Source organism: Schistocerca nitens, chromosome 2, assembly GCF_023898315.1.
Source record: "Schistocerca nitens isolate TAMUIC-IGC-003100 chromosome 2, iqSchNite1.1, whole genome shotgun sequence".
NCBI classification, from domain to species: domain Eukaryota; kingdom Metazoa; phylum Arthropoda; class Insecta; order Orthoptera; family Acrididae; genus Schistocerca; species Schistocerca nitens.
In genome coordinates this window covers 725,406,409-725,424,695 of record NC_064615.1, presented here as the reverse complement: position 1 = coordinate 725,424,695, position 18,287 = coordinate 725,406,409, and the positions used below count along the sequence as shown (strand labels likewise).

The 18,287-nt window shown below is 43.6% G+C and overlaps 1 protein-coding gene across 3 annotated transcripts in view; it reads left to right on the top strand.

Moving 5' to 3' along the window:
- Positions 1-9,351, top strand: part of LOC126234583 (sodium/hydrogen exchanger 9B2-like) — a 547,662-nt gene extending 538,311 nt beyond the window's left edge. For all 3 annotated transcript variants that reach the window (XM_049943295.1, XM_049943294.1, XM_049943296.1), the window contains exon 12: positions 9,015-9,351. In XM_049943295.1, the coding sequence (XP_049799252.1) occupies positions 9,015-9,335 (321 nt within the window). In that variant the 3' untranslated portion in view covers positions 9,336-9,351. The remainder of the gene's footprint in view (positions 1-9,014) is intronic.
- The last annotated feature ends 8,936 nt before the right edge of the window (positions 9,352-18,287 follow it).

Sequence of the window (18,287 nt, the reverse complement as noted above, 5' to 3'; positions counted from 1 at the left end):
CTACTCTCATTTGGACCTTTCGGTCGGTACTGCTCGGCTACCTCGGCACTTTGAATGGTTCGCTCTTGCTGATACACACCCGAGTGACCATTTTTTCATGTGCCTTTCGATTACACCACAACTGCCATCTATGTGCCCAAGACGCTGGAAGTTTCGCCAAGCCGGTTGGACTCTTTTCTCATCTCTATCAACATTTGATGACCGTCAATTTCCTAACATCGACGAACAGGTCACTCATGTTACGGAAGTTATTCTTACAGCCACGGAACGTTAAATACCTCGTACCTCCTCTTTGGCCCGGCACCCACCAGTTCCTTGGTAGAACGAGGCGTGCCGTGACGCAATATGCGAGCAGAGACAGACTCTTCGCGTTTTCCGCCATTATCCTACGTTGGCCAACTGCATCCGCTATAAGCAGTTACGTGCGTAATGCCGTAGCAGCATATGCGATAGCAAAAAGGCAAGCTGGGATTTCTTTACGAGCTCCTTTAATACTTTCACTCCCACATCAGTTGTTGGAGTCGAATCCGACGGATATCCAGCACGTCCAGTTTTTCTCCGACTTCTGGGCTAACTGTCGCACAGGATACCTTAGTGGACCCAGTCGCAATCTCTAACTCATTGGGTCGACACTTTGCTGAGATTTCGAGCTCTTCAAATTACCCACCAGCCTTTCTCCCGAAGAAATGGGTAGCGGAAGAGCGACCTCTTGCTTTTCCCTCCCAAAATCGCGAAATTTATAATGCCGTTTTTTTCTATGCGGGAACTCAGACATGCACTCTCCTCGTCTCGCTCTTCTGCTCCGGGACTGGATGGTTTTTCAGTCTTCTGACTGGTTTGATGCGGCCCGCCACGAATTCCTCTCCTGTGCTAACCTCTTCATCTCGGAGTAGCCCTTGCAACCTACGTCCTCAATTATTTACTGGATGTATTCCAATCTCTGTCTTCCTCTACAGTTTCTGCCCTCTACAGCTCCCTCTAGTAGCATGGAAGTAATTACCTCATATCTTAACAGAAGTCCTATCATCTTGTTCCTTCTCCTTATCAGTGTTTTCCACATGTTCCTTTCCTCTCCGATTCTGCGCAGAACCTCTTCATTCCTTACCTTATCAGTTCACCTAATTTTCAACATTCGTCTGTAGCACCACATCTCAAATGCTTAGATTCTCTTCTGTTCCGGTTTTCCCACAGTCCATGTATCACTACCATACAATTCTGTACTCCAGGCGTACATTCTCAGAAATATCTTCCTCAAATTAAGGCCGATATTTGATATCAGTAGACTTCTCTTGCCCAGGAATGCCCTTTCTGCCACTGCTAGTCTGCTTTTGATGTCCTCCTTGCTCCGTCCGTCATTGGTTATTTTACTTCCTTAACTTCGTGACCATCGATCCTGATAAGTTTCTCGCTGTTCTCATTTCTACAACTTCTCATTACCTTCGTTTTTCTTAGATTTACTCTCAGTTCCTACTCTGTGCTCGTTAGACTGTTCATTCCATTCAGCAGATCATGTAATTCTTCATCACTTTGGCTCAGGATACCAATGTCATCAGCGAATCGTATCAATGATATCCTTTCACCTTGAATTTTAATTCCGCTCCTGAACCTTTCTTTTATTTCCATCATTGCTTCCTCGATGTACAGATTCAGCAGTAGGGGCGAAAGGCCTTTTTAATACGAGCACTTCGTTCTTGGTCGTCCACTCTTATTATTCCCTCTTGACTGTTGTACTTCTTGTATATGATCCGTCTCTCCCTATGGCTTACCCCTACTTTTTTCGGAATTTCGAACATCTCGCACCATTTTACATTGTCTAACGCTTTTTTCGGTCTGCAGATCCTATGAACGTGTCTTGATTTTTCTTTAGTCTTGCTTCCATTATTAACCGCAACCTCAGAATTGCCTCTTTCGTGCCTTTACGTTTCCTATAGCCAAACTGATCGTCATATAGCGCATCCTCAATTTTTTCCATTCTTCTATGTATTATTCTTGTAAGCAACTTAACGCATGAGCTGTTAAGCTAATTGTGCGATCATTCTCGCACTTGTCATCTCTTGCCGTCTTCGGAACTGTGTGGATGATGCTTTTCCGAAAGTCAGATGGTATGTCGCCAGACTCATACATTCAGCACACCAACTTGACTAGTCTTTTTGTTGCCACTTCCACAAATGATTTTAGAAATTCTTATGGAATGTCATTTATCCCTTCTGCCTTATTAGATCTTAAGTCCTCGAAAACTCTTTCAGATTCTGATTCTAATTCTAATACTGGATTCTCTATCTCTTCTAAATTGACTCATGTTTCTTCTTCCATTACATCAGACAAATCTTCCCTCTCATAGAGGCTTTCAGTATATTCTTTCATATATCCGCTCTCTCCTCTGTGTTTAACAGCAGAATTCCCGTTGCACTCTTAATGTTACCACCCTTGCTTTTAATGTCACGGAGGGTTGTTTTGACTTTCCTGTATGTTGAGTCTGTCCTTCCGACAATAATTTCTTTTTCAGTGTCTTCACATTTTTCCTACAGCCATTTCGTCTTAGCTTCCCAGCACTTCCTATTTTTTTCATTCCTCACCCCCTTGTATTTCTGTATTCCTGAGTTTCCCGGAACATTTTTGTTCTTAGTCCTTTCATCGATCAATTGAAGTATTTCTTCTGTTACCTGTGGTTTCTTCGCAGTTACCTTCTTTGAACGTATGTTTTCTTTCCCAGCTTCTGTGATGGCCCTTTTTAGAAATGTCGATTTTTCTTCAACTGTACTGCCTACTGAGCTATTCCTTATTGCTTTATCTATAGCCTTAGAAAACCTAAACCGTATCTCGTCATTCCTTAATACTTCCGTATCTCACTTCTTCGCGTATTGATTGTTCCTGACTAATCTCTTAAACTTCCGCCTATTCTTCATCACTACTGTATTGTGATCCGAGTCTATTTCTGCTCCTGGGTACATCTTACAATCCAGTATCTGATTTTGGAATATCTATCTGACCATGGTGTAATCTGAAATCATCTCGTATCACCCGGCCTTTTCCAAGTATACATCCTCCTCTTGTGATTCTTTAACAGAGTATTCACTAACCCCTACTATATCTAGATTGAGCCTTTGCATTTCCCTTTTCAGATTTTCTAGTTTCCCTACCACGTTAAAGCTTCTGACATTCCACGCCCTGATTCGTAGAACGTTATCCTTTCGTTGATTATTCAATCTTTTTCTTATGGTAACCTCCCTCTTGGGAGTCCCCTCCCGGAGATCCGAATGGGAGACTATTCCGGAATCTTTTGCCAATGGAGAGGTCATAATGACAGTTCTTAAATTACAGGCCACCTGTCCTGTGGATACACGTTACGTGTCTTTAATGCAGTGATTTCCATTGCCTTCTGCATCCTCATGCAGTTGATCATTGCTGATTCTTCGACCTCTGGGGGCAGTTTCCCACCCCTAGGACAAGAGAGTGCCGTGAACCTCTATCCGCTCCTCCGCCCTCTTTGACAATGCCGTTGGCAGAATGAGGGTGACTTCTTATGCCGGAAATGTTCGGCTGCCAGTGCTCCTTATTAATCAAAATTTAAGCAGCGGCGGGATTCGAACCCGAGACCGAAGACGCTTTGATTATGATTCAAAGACGCTACCCACGTCCAAATGTAGCTGCATCTATCATATCCTAATCTGTGCTACCTCCTTCGACTTCGGGTCGACAGTGCCTTTCCCAGAAGATGGCGGAAGCTATAGTCATTCCTGTTCTGAAACCTGGGAAGGACAAACATGTCCCCTACAGCTATCGCCCAATCTCTCTCACGAATAGTGTTTGTAATGCTTTGGAGCGTATGGTAAATTGCCGCTTCTGCTGGTGGCTGGAGTTCAGAAACCTTTTAACAACTGCCCAATGCGGTTTCCGAAAGCACCGTTCCGCAGTTGACAAATTGTTGCTCTCACCATTTATATAGTGAACAATTTTCTCAGGAAACACCAAACGGTAGCTATATATTTTAATCTGAAGAGGGTATACACTACCTGTTGAAGGACAGGCATCCTCTGCACACTGTTCTCTTGGGACTTTCGACTTCGGCTACCCCTTTTCATCCTTAAATTTATGACAGAGCACATTTAAGTGCGGGTGAACACTACTCCATCCCATACTTCCTCCCAAGAAAACAGGGTGCCCCAGGGCCCTGTGCAAAGTGTTGTGCAGTTTGTCATCGCCATAAATCCAATTATGGATTGTCTCCTTCTCGATGTCTTGGGCTCCGTCTTTGTCGACGATTTTGCAATCTAATACAGCTCTCAACGGACCAGCCTTCTTGAACGTCGTCTTCAAGGACGTCTCGATCACCTCCACACACGGAGCATCAAAACCAGGTTCCGATTTTCCCCCGTAAGACTGTTTGTGTAAATTTTTGGCGTCGAACGGAGTTTTATTCCCCTTCCCCACATCTAGGCCCTGTTGACCATTCGCGGACGTCGCCAAAGTCTTAGAACTTGTTTGACAGAAAACAGTGCTGGTCTTCCCACGTTTCATATCTTTCAGCACGCTGTCTGCGATCCCTCAACACCCTCCGTGTTCTTAGTAGTACCGCCTGGGAGCAGATGGAATGGTCATCCTCCGTCTATACCGTGCCTTAGTGCACTCGAAATTGGACTATTGAAGCTTCGTTTACTCCTCTGCAAGGCCCTCTATTCTTCGGCGTCTAGATTCTGTCCACCACCGTGGATTGCGTTTTGTGTCTGGAGCTTTTTACATAAACACCGTGGAGAGCCTTTATGCTGAGACTGTCCAGTCAGCGAGCTGTCACGAGTCATTACGCTAGTCATCTGTCTTCCATGCCTGCTCATCCAACCCATGCCCTTTTCTTCGTCGCCTCCTTGGATTTAGACTATGCAGGCAGCCCTACCTCTCGACTACCACCGGGAGTCCGCTTCCGTCAACTGCTATTATTAACTTCCCATCCAATTTCCTAAAACTTTCTTGGCAAAAGGGGCTACGACGCCAACTTGGCTTCGTCCACGGACCTGCCTTCTCCATGACCTTTATTAGCTTCCCAAGGATAGTACCCCCCACCTTCCACCTATAGTTTATCGTCAAGCATTTGCTGCTCTAAGCGTACAAATGAAGGATGCCACATTTATTTACACCGACGGCTCCAAGTGTCGGGAGTGCCTATATCATTGACGACACCCCTATTAGATTTCATCTTCCCGACCAGTGTTCGGATTTTACTGCGGAGCTTTACTCTGTTCTCCAGGCTGTCCAATACATCCGTCACCATCAGAGGCTACAGTGTATTATATGCTCGGATTCGCTCAGCTCTATTCTCAACCTCCAAGCTCTTTATCCCGTCCACCCTCTGATCTACCGGATTCAGGACTGCTTCCACATGCTCCACTTGGGGAACATCTCTGTGACATTCCTGTGGATCCCAGGGCATGTTAGTATATGCGGAAACGAGGCAGCTGATATAGAGGCAAAGGCTGTTGTCTCTCTTCCTCGCCTCTCTGTTCACATGATTGCCTTTGCCGACCTACAGAGCATTTTATGCCGTAGAGTTGCTCTTATATGGCACGCACATTGGTCTGCAGGATAATAAATTATGGGACATAAAACCTCTCTCCTGTCCTTGGACCTCTTCCTCCCGGCCCTAACTAGACTCCGGATTGGGCACTGTCCTTTTAGCCATCTACATTCTACATCTTTTAAGTGGCGACCCTTCCCCGCTTATCATCACTGTTACAAATCATGGATGGTGAGACAACTTTTACTCCAGTGCCCCTATTTTGATCCGCTACGCGCCCGTTTACAGCTGTCGCCCGATCTATCTTCCCTTTTAGCAGATGACGCGCGCTCAGACGATCGCTTTCTTGAGTTTATTAAGTGTTAGTGAGATGACGTCGGTCATTTTAAGCTCTTTTCGAGGAAAACAACCCCCCTCCAATAGCAATTTTCTAAGGTTTCCTTCTGTTTTTATCTTCCCTCCTTCTTGAGTTTCTCTTCCATTGCTGCTGCTTTAAATTCCTGTTTTTACCCTTCACTAGGCCACAGAAAGGGCGTTTTTGACTGTAGAAACCATAACCTAAAGTATCAGTTTCAGTCATAATTCCCGATGTTGTAGTGTTAGGTCGTCATGCATAGGTCGTCAGCTGCGGAGGCCCATCGTTAGAAGTGTTCCGTGCACTCTGTGTTCAGACACGCTTGAAGTCTGCCCAGCATTAGTCTGATGTTAGTTCAGCCACAGTTGTCGCCTTTCCTGTTTTACCAATCTGCCCAGCCTACGACGTCCGACATTGGGGCATATCCAAAGGAACTTTGCACAGTAATCAGAATAACACAGGCACTGCAATACCTTATTATCTCCTGATACTGGGCAAACGACTTTAAAGTACAAAGTCTGATCTGTATGGGAATATACATAATGGATGTGTGAGTACAGATCGTAGATGCATGGTCGACGACATATGGAAATTTGGTTCTGATAGCGAGTGCGCTGTGCACGAATAGCCAAATGGTAAGGAAACCTCTCGCGAGTCCCGGTCCAGCACAAATTTTCATTGTCATTATTCGCAATTTAGGATTCATTTGATGTGTATTGTAAAGAGTGGTGGCCAACCAACCCTCACGACGTCTATACATGTTTTCACCTTGGTTTCGCCACGTGTTGAAGACACCACATTACTCCTCGGACACTGGACAAGTCGTGCAACTGTTTTCGCATTCGGGAGGACGACTGTTCAATCCCGCGTCCGGCCATCCTGATTTAGGTTTTCCGTGATTTCCCTAAATCGCTCCAGGTAAATGCCGGGATGGTTCTTTGAAAGGGCACGGACGAATTCCTTCCCTGTCTTTCACTAATCCGGTGAGACCGATGACTTCGCTGTTTGGTCTCTTCCCCCAAACAACCCAAGTCGTGCAGTTCCCAAAATTCTCGTGTTGAGCCTCTGGGCCATCACATTCTACCCTTGATCATACGCAGATTTCGCACCATCCCCATTCTACACACAGACAGCACTCTCACTGATACTACATGCACAATGCGTGTGTCTGACTAGCAGCCATTCCTCGCCATGTAACGCTGTTATCGCCTGGGCGGGTTGACATCGATAGTAGGCGTATGGTCATAATGTTCTTGTTGACCAGCGTTAAGTATCAGTTTAAGCTATTATTTGATATGTATTTTCAATATGGAAAAACGGAAGGAAGGAAGGAAGGAAGGAAGGAAGGAAAGAGTTCGCTTCTCAAGCAGATCAGACCTGAAGCTTTTTTTTTTTTTTTCCCGAAACTATCTCTGGCTGGTAAATTTTATACCCCATTTGTCCATTCCCACTGTTAGTTATAAAAATTGGGAAAAAATCTATTGTCATTTTTTCGAGTCTTGTTTTCGGTCCGCTCTGACATTTGACAAGGAGACACAATGTGCAATTAAGTTTAATTACGAGTCGACATAATGTGAGTGAACACTTTTCGTAAGCCGGCCGCTGTGGCCGATCGGTTCTAGGCGCTTCAGTCCGGAACTGTGCTGCTGCTACGGTCGCAGATTCGAATCCTGCCTCGGGCACGGGTGTGTGTGATGTCCCTATGTTAGTTAGGTTTAAGTAGTTCTAAGTCTAGGGGACTGATGACCTCAGATGTTAAGTCCCACAGTGCTCAGAGCCATTTGAACACTGTTCGTAAGTCATACAGTGAAGGCTTTCACGACCGGATGGTACTGTTGTTAATTCTTCCGGGTTGTATGGCCGTGGTCCATGGAATTCTTCTATTCCTAACGTTTCGTCCAATACTACGTTGGACATCCTCAGAGGTATGGCTGGTCCTGCTGAATCCTGCCGACTGACGAGTCGGGCGTCGGAGAGCGGCCTAAATACCGAGGAAAGTGGACGTGGTCTAGCTTGCACATAGTAGCAGAGAGAAAAGTAGTCAAAGATAAAATGTAACTATCGATAATCATCATCATCAGTTATCTGCTATATTAGCAGGTGCTTTGCCTCTCCATTTTCTGCGATCCATTGCTTCCTTCTTTAAGGCTGTTGTATGTTGTACTGTCCATCATGTCATCCAGTATCTGGAATCTCTTCCTTCCTCGCATCCTTTTCTCTTCTACATAACCTTTTAAAACTGTTTTTATCAGTCCGGTCATTCTTTCTTAATATATGCCCAATCCAATTTTTTTCTTCTCTTTATTACATCTAGTAACTGTCTTTTCTCTCCCACTCTTCTCAGTACCTCTTCATTTTTTACTCTGTCCATCTAACTTATTCTTTCCCTCTTCCATGTCCAGATCTCAAAAGCCTCCAGCCTTTCTCTGTCTTTTTTCCTCATAGTCCATGTTTCAGCACCATGTAGAACAACACTCCATACAAGACATTTTATGAGTCTCTTTCTGAGTTCTCTGTCCAGACCGCTGCAGAAAATTCTCCTTTTCTTGTAAAACGCCTCTTTTGCCATTGCTATCCTTGTTTTAATTTCTGTGGTGCACTTCCAGTCGGTGTCTATCCTGCTTCCAAGATACTTAAAATTTTGCACCTGTTCTAGTATTTCTCCATTGAGTATAATTTTTATTTCCTTATTTCCTCCTAGCGCCAATACTTTTGTTTTATTTGTGTTAATTTTCATTCCATATTTTTTTCCGTTAGTTGCAATGGTGTCCACCAAATCCTGTAATTCTTTTTCCCCTGTAGCTAGAAGGACCATGTCATCAGCAAATCTCAAACACCCTACTCTTCTTCCTCCAATTTCTACTCCTTTGTCATTTAATGAGCATTGGTCAATCATATTTACCAAGTAGAGGTTGAAAAGAGTAGGTGATTAACAGCATCCTTGTCTTACTCCTTTTTCTAGTCTGATCCAGTTTGTACTTTCTCCTCTCACTTTAACTGAAATATCGATAATAGTCCGTCATAGATAAAAATCACTTAGGAATAGAATAATTCCATGGACCACGGCCATATAACCCGGAAGAATTATCAACAACTATTCGTAAGTGTCGGTTGGTTCCGCAATGAGACGCGTGGTGTTGTGTCGGGCAGGCGGCGCTGTGCTCGCAGCCTCTGGAGAAGGTGAAGGAGACTGGCGGCACGGAGGAGGAGCTGACGTGGGGGCAGCTGATGCAGACGACGTGCGTGCTGTCCATCCTGCTGACGGCGCCGCTGGGCGCCGTGCTCATCATGCTGTCCGGGCCGCGCCTGCTGCGCCGCCTCGCCACGCCGCCGCCAGAGGGCTGGAGGCGCAGCGCGCGGCCCTCGCTGCGCGACATCTCCATCATCGACGAGGAGGAGGCGGCCGAGAACGACGCAGACGCCGTCAGCGAGCTGGGCTCCACCGCCGGCTCGCCCCGGCACGACACGTAGCGGCTGCTGCCCTCCCCTCCCCTCCCCCCTCCCCTCCCCTCCCCACCCCTCCCCCCTCCCCTCCCTCCCTCCCCACTCCCCACCCTCCCCACTCCACCCGTCTCTGCGCTCGGGACGACTGCGGCTCACCAAAACATGCTCAGGTCTCACCGTCTGGCGATCGCGCTCCGTCGCTTTCCGCCGTCAATGCATTCCTCGCTCCTGCAAACCTCCTCTACTTCCTCTCGTGCTTCGCAAAGTGTTAACGCGACCAGCACGACATTTCCACTGCAACTGCCTAAGAGAGAAACTGACAGTCAACGTAACTCTTGGTGGGAGAACACGCTCAAACCCAGCGCGCTCTGACTTGCAACTGCGATAGTCAGTCACGAAAGAGAGCCGCACAGGACGCGGCGTGGATATTTATTCCAGCTTTTCTGGTTCCTAAACTACAGCTGTGCCACGCGTATGGAGCTTCAGTAGTGTGTTCTTGATATCTGGAAACGTGCTTTGCTCCGTGCACGAGCGAAGCGTCCGTTCTGTAGTATTCGCGGCTTGAAACTACTACTCGCAACAAACTTCATAACAACACACTAAAAGCACATTTAAAGTCAACACTGACTGCAATCTTCAAAACGAAGCTCTCATAGAGTGAACAGATGTCTGAAACTGAGTCATCTCAGTTACGCTGAACGACCCTAAACTCTTCCGTCCACGATCGTAAAGACGATCTCACACACTCTTGTATAGTGTTCTTCTTGGAGGACAGATACGCCCCAACAAGCTGACGTAACCGATAGAGAATTTGGACCAACATATCTTCCACCACACTCCAATTGTCTGTTTGCATCTGTCCTAGTATTTGTTACCGTCAGACTCAAATACTGACCATATCCGGAGATAGTCTGCATGCCACTGACCATTGGCATGCGCAAAATTTCTTACACCCTAAACATGTCATACAGTCATAATGATCACATTCTAGCAACATATGGAGTCGTATCTCCTCCACTCCCCACCCCCCCCCCACCCCCGCACCCTCAACCTCCCAAAAAAAACGCAGTAGGTAGATTACATAGCCATAACAAGTTACATGTTTCCCCTACAGATCAATAAAGTATTATTGTGTGAGGACATTCAGCATAAAATCCGTAATCGGGGTGCATTTCAATATTTAGCCTACACAGTACTAAGAGACAGCGTCCAGTCATAACGAAAACATTTGCCTAATCGTCTTACATCACATTTATTCATCACACTCCTACATCCACACGACGTCAACAGTTTCTTACACACAACACCGATTAAATTGTCACTGGGCGGCCAGATTCGTGTCTAGTAATACACGTAAATCACCTATGTTAGGCTTTTACAGGTACAGTGCCGAAATATTTATTTCAACCTACAGAGATCACCGATTGTATTATTTTGAAGTCTAAGCCGTCATTGGTAACACACATCCTAAGGTCAGCCTGTCTGTACATTAGTTATAATTATGAAATCCTTCTGGTAGTCGGTCAAAAATCGACCTGAACGATGCTCCGGACATTAAAAGAACGCGGCAGAGTATCAGCTGCAGCTATATAGTTAGCTTCATTGCAGATAATGATGATCCTTGCCTAACGATGGTAAGATATTACAGTTGCGGCCATAATTTTAGACACCACGAAGCTGTTGACCAAACAGATAGCCCCGAGACGTTTGATATGACACTACCTACAAAGGGCGATGAGCCATGGCAGCTGACCCCAGACCATCTTCTTTCCTTGATGTCAACGTATAAATGACACCACTGAAAACGTCCATTACAATGACAACATCACAACAGACGGATGCTAACCGTAAAATATTAATAAATGGAAGAACGACTGCTTGGTTCTCCTCACAACCAACGTTACACCAATATAAAGACTGGCTTCGCTGGGATTCTCCTACAGAGCGACCTCAGCGCATGTGCAAATAGACTGCCACGTTGACAGTAACTTTAGAGTGCTGTCCGCTACACTGCATACGGAAAGGTCGTGAGCTCAGCTACGAACGATGTGCCATGAAACCTGAGCATGTTTTGTTATTCCCTTTGCATTAGCCGCACGAAATTTAAGGTATATTGAAAGTTTCTACTGTGATGGTGATTTTGTTCCAAGGAGAGCACACTCTACGGATAAGTTGCCTTTAAAGTAGTTTCTGCCACGTGACTGAACAGTTCTTTCCAGTTAAGTTTAATGTCTTCGCGTCTCACATACTCTCACCTACACAATGCCTTCTATATTTTCATTTAATTTTTCTTTAGTCTTCTAGTTAACTTTTCTCGTCTCCTCCCCTACCGTTCCTTTGTTCTCTCTTTGGACGCAGAGGCAAAAACCTCGGTCATATGCCAAAGAATGACCTCTTTCATTCTGTTACCGCCAAACAACCATTTTGGAACAAGCTAAAAATGTTTGCGGCTATTAACAAAAGGTGTTAAATTACACTGTTATGTATAGCGTAATATATGAACTGAACTGTTCTTCCACTATTATTCCTGGATGTACAATGGAAAGTGCTACAGTCTACCAGTGCAGTTATTACTGATAGCAACTACGACAGTATTTACAAAGCTGAATTCAGGTGCTTATTAAACTGATAATTGTGGACGTCACAATTTTTATGTAGACACAGAAATGTCACTATGTATGTGATGTAGTGAATTAGTTCACTAATTACCTTATTTTTATGTAAATAGCTACAAAACTACATTGTATAAAGGGACCTATTTATATGTAACATTGGTCTAGTGATTTTTCTATTCCTGTAAAGTACTGTAACGTGGTGTATATGTTGTGTTGCACGATATGCTTCACACTAGAGCCATTCAAAAACCAGATAACTGGGCATATTTGAATATTAATAAAAAGTTGTAACATTTTTTGTCTGCTTCTAATTATTCCCGAAGACCATCACACTTCCTTTGCCAGCTAACGTTTACATTGCGTCAGGACACATTTGACAGAAGAAATCACAGCATTACCTGTAGCGTCAACAGATGATCATATGATTGCTGTATACAGTAAGTTGTGTATTTCGGTTTGTCAAGGTTGCACCGCTAAGAAGAAACTGTACAAAAGGTTGATATTGATGTTTCATGACAGGTGAAAAGAGCAAACTAAAGCCTCATTCCAGCCACTAACACAAAATTAATATTAGATGTGACGCTGACGAGAGGGCCTCTACAATACGTATTGGCATCGTATCAAAGGGCATTAGATGGTCGTTTCAGATACCTCGCCAGGATGCTTCTGTACCTGTTCATAATTCATTGGCAGTAGTTGTTGGATGACTTGTGTTAGGCCACGAGTTGTGCCCCTCTCTCAAAGTAATCATTATTGCTTCACAGACTGAATTCACGTCCTTCACGCCGTACCTGCCTCTAATGATTTCGATGTCGACGGGAATTCGAACCGTAAGCGTCCTTTTTCACACCATAAGCACACACTTCTTGCTATGTGTGGTAAAAACTCTAAAGCTGAGGTACGCATTAAACGTAGAGGCATTCACCTGCCACTTGTCCATTTCACACACTCCGGGTTTCGTCTTCCACTGACCTTCCACAGCCCGTTCTACTACAAAACAGCAGTTAATGGAGGGGGGGGGGGGGGGGGGGGGCAGGCAGGCAGGCAGGCAGGCAGGCAGGCATTATTCCGCAGTGGCTCTAGATGAGCTGTCGAGTTACGATAACGTCCTAAAACTAAATCTAACTAGAAACCGATGTCTGTGACCTTGCTCAATCGTGAAGCAAATAGCACGCTGAATTAAGGACGTGAAATTCGAGACCATGTTACGAGAACTTCTTTTCAGTAAGCATTTTTCACAAGTCTCGAGACGATAAATACACTTACTACGTCTCCGATTCGTGATACCTAAGTATGGGCTTCTATCTTTCCAAATGAGGCAATAGACTCCGACACAAACGAAGAGTTTTGCCCTCTGTTATCAGTGATTACTGAATGGCAAAACTGTTAGGTCGGTGGAACGTTCGAGGAACATTTCGTAGATTTATATGATGTGTCTGACGTGACTATATCCGTATAGTTCAGTGAGATCCTCCGAAGGTTAGAGGATAGCGACCTTGAAATCTGATGCAAAAGTCTATCTTTAGTCCTGCCGAACTCCTTATTTTTTTATGTTATCCGAACGGCCGACGTCCACCTAGCTTCGTGTGACCAAATAAGCTGCTCGATAAAACAAGCGACAACACTGTCACACAAGATTAGAGTGACCATAGGTCCCGATTGATCGAGATTGGCCCATTTTTTGAGGCTCAAAAATTTGTCACGATTTTCAAGGATTATTTTTAGACATTTACAAAGTGGTTAAAATATTTTCTGAGTGTCGATTTTATAAAGTATCAATTGAAACTGACATTCCGTACGTTGGTACCCCCTGATGATGTACAGCTTAAGCACTGTAATTGTCGCGTACAATTCTTTGCTTTTGCTTGCCATTGCTGTCAGCACTCAGTATCAGTTTCGTGAAGTGCTAGCACGTCGTGGCGATGCCGAAACGAAAATCAAAGTTTTCGGAAGAGCTTCAGAGGAAATTCCTTGCTTCACTGCTACAGACGATGACTGTTCAGCAAAATGTAACGTATGTAACAGTGCTGTATCTGTGTCTCATGGTGGTGCTGCAGATATCAAGCATCATATGGAATCAGAGAAACACAGGAAGAATCGTCGATCGGCAGGTTCCTCGCAGAAAATGACGAGATATTTTGTAACTTCAAATACACAGGAACAGAAAAACGTAGCTGCAGCAGAAGGAACCCTGTCATTCCATGTTGTTAAACACCACCAAAGCTATCGTTCTAATGACTGCAGTGTTCAAGTAAATAAAAAAATAAAATCCTGATTCTAAGACAGCAGAACATGTTTCGTGTGGAAGAACAAAGTGTGAAGTAATTATCAACAATGTTATAGCTCCGCATTCCCAGAAACAGGTAATAGCTGCTGTAAACAGTGCAAAATACTTTTCAATATCTACTGATGCTAGCAACCATGGGCATCAGAAAATTTTTCCTGTGATAGTTCAGTATTTTTCTGTAAGTGAGGGTGGACTGCAGACGAAATTGCTTGTTCTTGATGAATTGCAGAACGAAAAGTCCTAAACAATTTCCAATTATCTTTCTCATGTTATACAGTCATTCAGTATCATCTCAAAGTGTGTTGCATTTGGTGCAGACAATACTAACTGTAATTTTGGGGGTTAATGAAGAAAAAGGGTAATAATGTTTTCACACATCTGAAAGAAAAATTAAAAAACTCCAACATTGTTGGCATAGGTTGTCCAGCACATGTTGTTCATGACACACTTCAAAGTGAAACTTCCTGGCAGATTAAAACTGTGTGCCCGACCGAGACTCGAACTCGGGACCTTTGCCTTTCACGGGAAAGTGCTCTACCAACTGAGCTACCCAAGCACGACTCACGCCCCGTCCTCACAGCTCTACTTCTGCCAGCATCTCGTCTCCTACCTTCCAATCTGCCTCGGTCCGGCACACAGTTTTAATCTGCCAGGACGTTTCATATCAGCGCACACTCCGCTGCAGAGTGAAAATCTCATTCTGGACACTTCAAAGTGCTTGTGATGTTTTACCTGTTGACATTGACTGCATTGTCATGAAGTTGTACAACTATTTTCATATTTTTCCTATTCGTGTTGCAGAACTCACTGAATTTTGTGAATTTGTTGGTGTCACTTACAAAAAATTACTTTTCCTTTTCCAAAACAAGGTGGTGGCTTTCATTGTTGCCAGCCATAGAAACCATCTTGAAAATGTATGAACCTTTGAAATCTTACTTTTTGTCACAGTCTAACTCAGTGCCTTCCAATCTTAAAGAGTTTTTTCAGTGATCCTATAAATGAATGTTACTTACTTTTTGTACATTCACAAATGAGTGTTTTCCAACAATCCATTCTGAGCATTGAGAAACAGAATAATTCCATATGTGAAGTATTAGCAGTTTTAAATAAAGCTTTGACAAGTCTAAATTCAAGGAAACATGAACATTTTGTACCACTAAGTGTAAAAAACTGCTGAATGATTGTGATGACCAGTCTGTTAAGAAATTTGACATAGCAGTATCAACGTTTTATGATGCTTCAGTAGACTATTTATCCTCATGGTTACAGGGAATAGCTGAGTTTTCTGTATTCTCATGGATGATGCTCACAGAACCACCAGAATGCTCAGTAGTCGAAAATACTTTAATGTGGCTAAATGAAAAGGACATTCTAGTAAATGACAGCCTCTTATTTGATGAAACAGTTCATATACAGTCATTTGTAAAACAAGTGGAAACAGGCAGTGAACAATGGAATCAGTTGATGGCACATGAAAAATGGTGGAGGTTTTTCAGATCTTGCCAGTGTAATTAACAGTTCAGAGAATAGCTTAATATAGCGCAGTACCTCTTTTCACTCCCTGCCCACAATGCAAATGTTGAAAGAGTTTTCAGCTTATTATCGTCACAGTGGACAGATGAGAGGAATAGATTTACGGTGAGGAGCGTTAAGTGTATTTTACTGACCTGTTTAAACTTTAGTAAATACAGTTGCACTGACTTCTATTCGTACCTATTAGGCAAACCTGAGTTGATGAATGAAATTTCATCTTCGAAGAAATATGATTCCCGTGTGGAATCCACAAAACCATAAATTCCTTGTGTTCCCTAAGAACTTTTTTTTGTAGTGATTGTTACTGTATGTCTCTCTACATTCTGTGTTATAAATGTTACATTTCTTAATAAGTAAATTTCTGAAAACTTTAAATGTACTTATGTACTTCTTTCCAGTCTTTCCATTCTTTGTTTGGTTTTACATACACACACACACACACACACACACACGTATCAGTGAAGGCTATATTTGCAGAGGAAGAAGACATGTTAGCATTAAACGTGATATTTAACGAGAAATAAAAATTGTCCCACTTTTTGGCCAAGAAAATGTATAAGTCCCACTTTTGTCCGAAGAAAATATGGTCACCCTACACAAGATGATGAAGCAATTACAAATCGAATAACTTGCGCTTGACAGTCAGATCCGCGACATACACTGTCGGATAAAAATATAGTGCACCCTTTTAGAAGTTTCCAGTTCAAGACTTATTGTTGCAACAGAGCATACTGAATACACGAAATGATTACATTTCAAATCAATGCAACAAGCGGTTACCAGGTGTAGACCCATGCTGAAACACCTATATTATTAGTACGTGGTGTAGCCTCCGTGGGCGGCAATGCAGGCGCTGACTCTGGCATTTAGTCTATGGTAAAGATGGCGAGTACTGTCCTGCGGTACGGTATACCACGCCTGCTCGAACTGTTCACGTAGTTCCGCAAGATTTCTCGGTTTACGAGTCGCACGAGTCACTTCTTGTCTCATCATATCCCACAAGTGCTCGGTTGGAGAGAAGTCTGGGAAGGTGCTGGACAGGGAGAGTTGGGTTTTACGGGCAGTGTGTGGACGAGCATTATACTGCTGTAACAACACATCACTTTCCTGTTGCGAGAACAGGAAAAACCGGGTCTGAAAGATTCGGCGTTTACCGAGCGCTGGACTTCTCCTCCAGTGACATCAAAGGTAAAAGAGAGCTGTAGCTTATCGCACATCAGACCATAAGGCGTGGTGTGGAGCCAGTGTGTCTCGGACGAATGCACTCTACGAGACAGCTCTCACCAGGTATAAGTTGTACTCGTCAACGACTATCACCTGCGTGCAGCTAGAATCTGCTTTCGTCGCTGAAGCCACGGCATTCGTCTTCCAAGTGATCCTCTGACGGCTTCATCAGAGCTATGCTCGTCGATGGTGCGGCTTGAGTGGAAGACGAGCTAGCGGTGTGCGTACCCGTACTCCACTGCTAATAACCGGTTCGCAACAGTTCGTGTTGACTCGTCTGGGCTCACAAGTCCTCTTATGCGTACGATCTGCCACTGGTGCCCTTACAATATGACGGTCCTGGTAAAGCACTGTGCTGTGTTGACGTCCAGAGCCTTGTCTGTGGGTGTAAAGATGTTCACGTTGTAGCGACCCTTTTTTCTATCCCGACTTCCGTATCTTGCATGAAAGTAGGAGTGTTAATTTATCTATACATTGACTGGTATTGATGGGTTTTGTTTTATCCCGGCTAGTTCTTAAATTAACCCCAGTGAGTCACTACACGTATTGTCTTCCCAGTTCTGAAGGAAAAAACCATAAGTAAATGAATACTAGTGTTTTCAATAGATTCTCGTTCACTTGTTTCAGTTACTAGTCTGCAGTTTATTCTTGGTGAGAATCACGTAACCTAATTATTTATGAACCTAAATCGAAGTAAAGTTCAAGACGAATAGACAGTTTCAAATTAACACGTTATTTTATTTAACAATAATTATTAATAAATCAGTTCATTCACACGGTCGCATTCAAAGGGGTTCTTTGAATAAGTATCTAATCTGGAATCCCGTCAATATTAGAGATACTAAACAATGTTCTGTCACTTTCGATAAAAAGATTGTTCCTGTTTAATATCCATAAACTGTCACGAACTATGATTACTAGTCGCGTGAAGTAAAGCTTTTCCACTACCACAATATAAAGTCCGAATCTGTCCAAAAATCATTAATTCCGTAAAATATTTAAATCTTCGCACGAAGTGACGTTAAAGTCAGAGAGATTATTGATCACCTCCCCGTTCCTCTAATATGACAAACGTTCTAATTCTGATCTGAAATTAATGCTTCCCAAAAAACAATCTCGTCGCGATTTTTTCTCGCGCCCTGGTTTAATAAAGCTCCTAATGTTGCTTCCTAATGCTGTACGTCCTAATTGACTTCGAACAGACTATAGGATAGAGACTGGAGTATCATAATTGCATTGTATGTCTATTTATACTTTAGTAAACGCTATCTTTGGTGTTCAAGACCTACGTTCTGTGACTATAATATTGATTTTCTCATA